At 40.6% G+C, this 8,515-nt stretch overlaps 1 protein-coding gene across 1 annotated transcript in view; it reads left to right on the top strand.

Moving 5' to 3' along the window:
- Positions 1 to 1,560: 1,560 nt before the first annotated feature.
- SCAPER (S-phase cyclin A-associated protein in the ER) overlaps positions 1,561 to 8,515 on the top strand; it is a gene marked incomplete at its 3' end in the record, with an annotated part of 146,209 nt that continues 139,254 nt past the window's right edge. Inside the window, exons 1-2 of the mRNA XM_010142808.1 lie at positions 1,561 to 1,623; positions 4,352 to 4,469. Of these exons, the coding sequence (XP_010141110.1) occupies positions 1,561 to 1,623; positions 4,352 to 4,469 (181 nt within the window). The remainder of the gene's footprint in view (positions 1,624 to 4,351; positions 4,470 to 8,515) is intronic.

The following is an 8,515-nucleotide window of genomic DNA, read 5'->3' as shown; positions in this document are numbered from 1 at the left end:
CAGTCTGCGGGGAGATCCGGCGCTGCTCGGCCCGAGGGGGATCCCTGTGCTGGCAAACCTGGCCGCCAACACGAGGGTCTTGTGGGGTGAAGGTTGTGGGTGTGGGACAGAGGCGCACAGACGGAAAACTCCCTGTGACTCCTGAAAGCTGCCGGGAGGTGTATGGCTGCGCTTTGAGAACCGTTAGCAGTGAGCACGGCTGGACGGATGGTCTGCCTTTGCCGTCACAGCAATCGCGGTTACCCCAGCTGGCGGGGCAGCAGGGCGAGCAGCCGGCCTGCGGGTAGGGTCTGCCCTCGCCACACTCCTTTCCGAATACACGTGCTTGTTGCTAAACTATTTCCAAGTTCATTGCAGTACTGGGAAAATACTTGGGCGCTCAGGTTTTTTCTTCAAATATATATGTCAGTTTAATGAGCTTTTATTACACCCTGATTATAACCAAGTTAATTTGATGGGCAAAAGTTTTCTAAGATAGGTCGGTGTTTGAAGATTCTTCGTGCTGGGCCTGTCCTGAGGGTGAAGTGATGCTGAAATACATACAGTCTTACTTTGTTTTCAAGAATCCTGCTTCCTTCTACCAGCTGCAGAATGTTTCTGTTCTCGTAAGCTGAAGCATACAAACAAGTGCAGCCCTTAACCCCTGCAAGTTGGTGACTTAGCTCTTGGCTCTTCTTTAGAAAAATCAGTTTATGAGGGGTACAAGATGTAATACGACAACAAGTGAACAGCCCCCTTAAAGCATTAATAAACCCTAATTTATTAATGATAAAGACTAACAAAACCCGACTTTGGATCTGATTAACTTGTTCTGTAACCTAACTTCCAGTAGTTTAGAAGTGTCTTTAACTTCTGGCTAGCATCTGATTCGTCAGAAGAGCAAGAACTGTGGCAAGCAAGTGTTTGCACTCTGATCAGGAGCTGGCTAGAATTTGTTTCACCTTGAAGCCAAGGATTTAATTTTATTTCGGAATTGTTATCGCTGTTCTGGAAGTTCTTGATAAACCTGGAAGTGTTCAGTCCCGTGCTCTGGTGGCAATGGTTCCACAGTTCAGAACGGGGTGAAAGTACTCACCACCTCAGAGCTGACTTCCAGAGGGGCCATCACGTCTTTTTGTTGTTTTTTTTTTTAAATAAGAACAGAAGTTTTCCATTTTGTTTTGCTTCACCAGTAATTATCTGATTCTGATTATTTTTTGTTTTTGAACTGGCCTGGTGCTCTTCCTCACAGGAAAGATTATTCTGCTTTTCTTTCACTGTTCTAGAGCAGTCTGTGCAATATTTGTGTTAATATTTTAATATTCTTTGTACTGTTTACTATCTTACTGTACATACAGTCACATTGTTCTGTAGGGTGGCTCGCTTTTTGGTTTCTTCTCAGGCCTTTGGCTACTTCTAATAAGGAACAATGCAAACACTTTACAAATAAAACTATCTTCTGAAAACCTTACTGGCATCATCCATTGTCCACGACATAAATGCTGCTAAGAAGCTAAAATTAATTGTAGAAGTGGTGTAAGTAATTAATTGCATTTCTTTTGACACAGGTATGAAAACTCAATGGGGTCGTCCAAAAATGTAGTGAGTGAGCCTGTGGATGAGGAGGAAGGCTACGACATGATGGTAAGACATTCAGCCTCCGTAACCATGTGGCAGGATCTTTCCTACTGCAAGAAAAACTAAATTTTCTTGTTGGGATTCATTGATAAATCGGTTTATTCGTACCTCCTCTGAAAGTATTCGTTCTAGAAACTGAATCAATTTAATTTATTGATGCCATGATGAGAAACCTTCAAAAATGTATTTTACTGTAGAAGAAATTAAGAGTATTTCTTTTGGTTTTGCCTCTAATTGTGTTAGTGCGTACGGTTTTTTTGGTTTTAGACATTTGTTCCCATTTTCAGCTGCTTTCATTGAACCTGTGCTCTTCTGTAAGAGCATAATAAGCCTGTGCTGGTGCCTGCTGTGGCCTTTGGCACAGCAGTTTACACTTCTCTGTGGCTGTACACTTCATTATTGTTCGTCTGCTTTAAGAGTTTGTTGTTTTATTTTGACTGATATCTAACTTACAGAGACTGGAACTTTAAGTCAGGCTCCAGTTCCATGGTACAGAGTACTTGGAAATGGCATGTTGGGATGCTTCTGCTTTCCTCTGGAGCCTTTCTGGCTTCTAAAAAAAAAAATCATTTAAAAAGACAGTTTGGTGTGGACTAATGTGAAGTTTTATACTTACGTGGGAGTCACGGTCTCCAGAAAAAAGGACAGTAAACAACCCTTTTGGCGGCAGTTGTGCAGAAACTTGGGATTGTAGAAGGTCATGTGTGCATTAGCGGAGAAATTCTGCTAATTATCTTAGGAAGAGTTGGGTCTGCTCTGACTGGGCAGCAGGGATTTGGGGGTTGGACTGGACCTGCAGGAGTCCCTTCCAGGCTCTGTCCCTCTTTGACTGTGTGATTTGTCGTGACATGTGTTGTGATTATATCGTAAGAGATGAAAAGGTAATACCATATTGCAAACAACTCCACGCATCACTTCTGAGATGATGAAATGGGAGAATCACCTGTGAGATGTGAATAACCTGTCCACAGTGTTAAGCACAGAGAAAGCCTTCACTGAAGTGTTTGTACCTGCTTTTGGACATCGTATTTCAAAGACAGATGTGAACCAGTTGGAGACTGTCTGAAAGAGAAAACCCGAAGTGCTCAGGTTCAGAAAACTTGAAATCCAAGATCTGGAAAACATGAGCAAAAAGATTAAAGGAGTAGGGTTGGTAAGCCTGGAAGATAGGAAGACCAGTGAAAGATGAAGTGGAACATAACAGCATAAAAAATAGTAGGAAAGGGAAAAATTCAAATGTTTTCCACATCCTCTGTTTATGGCAAGAGTGAGTGGGCTTATGCTGTAGGAAATCCATAGTTAAATGTTATATAGATTGAGCCGAGTGAACACTGTATGCTGGTGGAGGATTTGGAAGAAAAGGTGCGATAAATTTATTTCATTTTTGGCAGTTGGGGTTGCCACAGATTAGCTTTACTTCCAGCTAAGGTGAGTGTTCTGGTCTTCTGTAAAGATTTGAGAATAAATGAATGCAAAATGCAGTCTGAACATTACAACAGCAGTGCTACTTTTCTTTGTTTCTTTGTATTATGTGATGGTATCTCGAGGTGGGTCTGTGGAGCACTAGGTGGCACACTGTGGCTTTGGAACAAGCAATTGAGGACGTCTAGATGAGAGAAACCCAAGTTAAATACTGAGATAAGCATTGGAGTAAAATAGTTTCTCATTTGTGGTGTGTTTCCTACCACCTTAATAAATTACAGCCGCTCATCTGCTATATTCATTTTTGCTGTATTTTCTTTCTAAACCACTACTAGTACTATAAAACAAAGTGGTTGCAGGCTGAAGTTGTATGGTGCTAAGAACGAAGAGAGGAAAAATGCGTCTTCTGATTGGTGCTGTAGAAAATGAGCCTGACCATGCCTAAAATAATGTTTAGATTCATGCAGCTTCTTTGTGGTTAAGTTTGTCAGTGGTTAAAGGTAACTTGGTCAGCAGTTTTGTGCTGTCATGGTGCATAAATTTATCGTTACGGTGTATTGTTTGGCTTTGTTTCAAACTATTTTCTGAGGAATAACTTGATACAATTCTGAGGAATAACTTGAAATTTTATCTGATTGACAACCATCAATTGAGACAAATATTTCTTAATGTTTTTGAGTTCAAAAGTCTCACGATGGTGTATTTTTGCACATGCAAATAAATATGTTTATTAGATATATGAAACTCATCCTTACTGTCTCTCATTCTGTCTTTGAACAGCTGCAGCTTTCTAGTGATATCAACTTAACTTCAGTTGCTGGGGATTACTTTCTTGTCTCCTTAGTGAAAGGAATGTGGGGGTTTTATACATGTTTCAGATGGTTCTGATGAATCTTGTGCCTTTCTGCAGTCAGCGAACACATGTGTTTTGATCTCATGCAGCTTTTATCCTGAATAGTAAGTTCTAATTAACAGAATGTAACTAAAACATTTGTGACGTCTACTGTGGTACTGTGGTGCTGTAGCAGCACTGACAATGAAACGGGGGTTAAAAACGTGTAGTGCAGACGTATGCATACTGAGGGCTGGGTAAGAACTGTCATGTTGCATTGATGAATCAGTCTGCTTATCATGCAGAAAAATGGTTGTGAAAATGGCTGCGTACCCCTGTTTCGAACGTTTGAGGAGAATTCAGGAGTCACACACACCGCTTTGGACGGTTTAACCACATATTGTGTGAAATTAACATAGCAAACCAAAAATTTAAATCTATGTTTGGGTTTTGTTCCATCCCTATATTTTTTGTTTTCAGGCTTCTTTCCAACGCTCTAACAGCCATGACAAAGTGAGGAAAATCGTTGCAGAAGAGGGGCGTACAGCAAGGAACCTAATTGCGTGGAGCGTTCCACTGGAAAGCAAAGAAGATGAGGGTATGTATTCAGCAGTCTTCCACCAGCCTTTTCCACTTCCATCCCTTTGTCCATGGGAGTTGCTCATCTGGAAACCTGTTTCCTACATAGGATTTCTCTATTAAAAAAATCATGGTTATGTTTAGTGTAGGTAGTGTAACTGTAAAGCTTTTTTCCACAAGGCATCCTGCAGGTTAAAAACTGCTTTAATCTTGTCTGTAAGCAACATCTACGCCTGTTCTGTTTTGCTGATATTCTCATGATACTTGTATGATATAACAATGTTGTCTTAAACTGATCTTTTCTATCTTGGGAATTCCAACAAATTGCTCTCTGTGCTCTAAAACAGTTAAGTTTGGAAATTTCTTTTGGAATCACTTCAGTCTTTGGTAAACATCTGTGAAGAATCTTCAAGAAAGGGGGATATATGGGGACAATTTTCTGTAACGCGGGTCCCCGGTGCAGTTTTCTAACTGTTGTAATACTTTCTTGCAGTATGATGACTTAAAGGGCCAGGAATGGACTTTAATTTTTTTACTCCTCAAGCTGTTCCAGGTGCCAGAGTGCTGTTTTGGAGGAATTCATCTCAATTGTTTTTGTAGCTCACATGTTCCTGTTGAGGCGTTGCTGCTTTTGAGACTTAAGGAGTGTTTAAAAGTAAATTTTTTTTTTTTGCTGTGAAGGTGGTGGGACACTGGAACAAATTGCCTAGAGAAACTGTGGGCAGTCTTCATCCTTGGAGATGCTCAAAACCTGACTGGACATAGCCCTGGGCAGCCTGCTCTAGCTGACCCTGCTTTGAGCAGGGAGCTTGGACTAGCTGAACTCTAGAGGTTCCTTCCAGCATCAGCTGTTCTGTGATTCTGCCAGTGGAAGAGACACTTCTGTGACAAGCTATGTCTAAGTCACGAGATAATGAACCATGTGCCTGAAGCAAACTGACAGGAAGTTTAGACTGTCTTTATGCATTAAGATGTGCTTGTGATTTTTTGTTGTTGTTGTTTTCAAAGCTGAAAAGCCTAAAGTCACAGAAGACAATGAGTTGCTTGAAAAGCTGTTCAGGTGTTTGTATGTGGACATTTGTGTAGGTTTCATTAACGAAACTGCATTCAGGAGGCGTAGCTGTACCTCTGTGGACAGCGGAGTGATAGGTTTGTCAGCTGAACATCCTCAAGCTAATCACAAGTGTCCATATTTACAAGTTTTGGTTTCAGGGTCTGACTCTCTTACTTCAATGTTGTTCCAGCTATCTTAGTACATTTTATATAGCAGCATTTTCAATAAGCATTGATTGCTCAGCAGAAAAACACATACTTGAACCTTTGCTGGCTATATGTAGGAAGAGAATACGGAGGCTTGAGCATAATCTGACCAAGCCAAACACATACCTCCCAGCTTTGGACCACGTGCAACAGGTACCCAGTTTATTAGCATGGAGAGGTGGATTTTTAAGCGGGCCAGTTCTGTGTTCTTGTGTCCGCTTCATTGACATCTGTCTCCAGAAGATGCATTTATCTATTCGCTAGTCTTACGTTCACCTGCACGATCTTGGGGGTGTTAGTAGATCCATGGATACTGGACTAGTCACGTATGTCATTTAAGCAGAGTGGAATTGGGGCCCAAAGTATTTGTAGATGCTGAATTACACTTTTGGGGAAGGTAGTAATATGAATGAGTTATGTGTGAAAGGAACATGGAGTGTATTTCTAACAGTATTTTTGAGCTACTTGTGAGTTGATCAATTTTGCTTTAGAGAGTCTGTTATTTTTTAGTACTACTTACTTGTGATGCTCTTTTAGAAACTTTCAAGCAAGACTTTTCCTAGAAATGAGTGCGAGTTGCAGGTGAATGTTTGCTCTAGCGTTTTCTGCCAAAACATGAAGAGTGAATGTAAAAGTGAGTTTTTAGCCTTCATTAAGTAGTTGTTATGTATGATAATTAAAATCCAAGTAGCTCATTTCCTTCTTTGCTTGTATTAGCACCATTGTAATGTTTAAACTTTCTGTCACTGGTGCTTTCTTTTTAAAATTTCTTCATTAAATCACAGGACAACCTTTTTGCACAATATAGAGGATCTGACAGTAATTGCCTGATGGGAAGTTTCCCTGTGGAAAGGAACTTGCGGCTAATGAAAGTCTGGCAGAGCCAGATCCTTCATCTCTTGACTCTTGTCTTGGCATAGAGGGTATATATGTTGGTGTCAGTGAGTGCTGATTCATTTTATGCTGGTCTTTCTACATGTGTTTTGTCCCTGAGGAATGATAGCTGCAATATTTTGAATCATGACTGTTCCAACTTGTTCAGGGTTTGTGTAAATCAGACCAAAGGTTCAGGTCGCCTGAGCCAGTCCTGCAACTCCTCTGTACAAAGCAGAATTTTGTCTTTGGGCGGTTTCCTCTGCTCATAATGTTCAGAGGTGTCTCTTTGGCAGTAACTGTGTAATTGAACTTCTTACATTATAGACTCTTATTCATCAGAGTATTTTTCTGCAGAAACAGGGAGGGTAGGGGCATTTGCTATTACTAGTGCTAGTGTTATGGAGCATTGGTAAATTAAAATGCTGGGTTCGGTTTTTAAGTTTATATCCTTTCTTCTTCTGTTTCCTTTAAAAATGTTGTGCTTGTCTCCTTACCATTTAACTTTTCTTCTTGTGTATTTTATATAGAGAACACTGGTAGAAGAGCAATATTGAAAAGAATTGCAATCAAAACCTTCCAATTCCTTAACGGAAGTATGTGAATTCTGTCAATAAGAAATACGTCCTTAAAAGGGAGAGAGATTTCTGGAGGTTTCTGTAACTTGTGTTACATGTTTTGGAGCAGCATGCACTTGTGTTTGGTCAGATCTGAAATACTAGTTACTGATACAGATCAATGGTGTGAGAAAATCCAAAAGATGGTCACAGTGGTCTAGAAGGGATAGTGACTGTTAACACACTTCAGCTGTTGAAATTAAAATACTCCTTCACAGAATTCATCGATACGCGGCAGATTCTGTTGGATAGACTAATTAACAGTGCAGTTGCCTTTGTGTCCTTGGAGGAGAGTCTTACAACTGTGAAAAATTGACTAGTCTGGGCTCTTGCCACATGGAACCCATCTGTAGATCAAGCATTTCAGGGTAAGGAAGCACACTTCATTTGGTGGAAGATACCTGGCACGCTGTGGGGAACCTGCAGCATAATCTAGGGCTTTAGCAAGAGCCTGGTTGCAGTATGAGAAGAAAGTCGTGAAACTTGGCTCTCTTCGGCTGAATAAAGAAGTTGTTAGAGTCATGACTGAAAACATTGTGTGTGAGCCCCAGCAACACTGGATCTAATTGTAGCTGGTAAAGTGTAACATGAAGAGAAGGGTGTTCTTTAAGGCTTCTACGTTTCAAACCTTGAATTTCACTGCAGTGAATGAGAATCCAGTCTAGTGCTGGTGGGTGAATACAGGGCTATTATATTGTGGATGAGACAGTGACAGTGATTTGTAAAACTTATTTTGTGCAAAATGTATCACTGTAATTCAACCTGGAGGTGGAAAAACGTGGAGAATTTTGGTAATACCCATGATTGAAGGCAGTCTCTTCTCCAGATCCTTAGCAGTGTAAAGTTAGAAAAACCATGTCTCTTACTGCTCTACAAAAAGATACAGTTTTTAATAATATTGGAAACTTTGACGTGCTTCCTCAGTTAAGAGGTCAGAAATAAACAGTATCATCTGGTGGCTTCCTCCAGGCAGATGCATCTGCCTTACTTTAAATGAGGTTCAGGCAACCAGGTCTTATCCAAGCTTTGTTTTTGTACAAATGCTTCTTAAAATGGGCAACTGCATCATCTGGGCCTGTAAGATGGATTCTGAGTTACAGACTGGTTGTATGTAGCAATGGCACTGTAACGTAAACCGACTGTCTGACAGGTTTTACAGATGTCATGGAAGAAGGGAGGTGACAGAGTGGATTTCTCACACTGTGCGTAAGAACCGGAGGAAAGCAACAGAATGCTTTCCCAGCTGTAGCCTCACATTTGTTCAAGAAGATGAAAAGAAATATTGGAAAAAAATTGAGAATTGTCACCCTTCCTG

The sequence above is a fragment of the Buceros rhinoceros genome, unplaced genomic scaffold, assembly GCF_000710305.1.
Source record: "Buceros rhinoceros silvestris isolate BGI_N320 unplaced genomic scaffold, ASM71030v1 scaffold12319, whole genome shotgun sequence".
NCBI classification, from domain to species: Eukaryota; Metazoa; Chordata; class Aves; order Bucerotiformes; family Bucerotidae; genus Buceros; species Buceros rhinoceros.
Note: the sequence above shows the minus strand (reverse complement) of the source record. Positions and strands in the feature narration are given on the sequence as shown.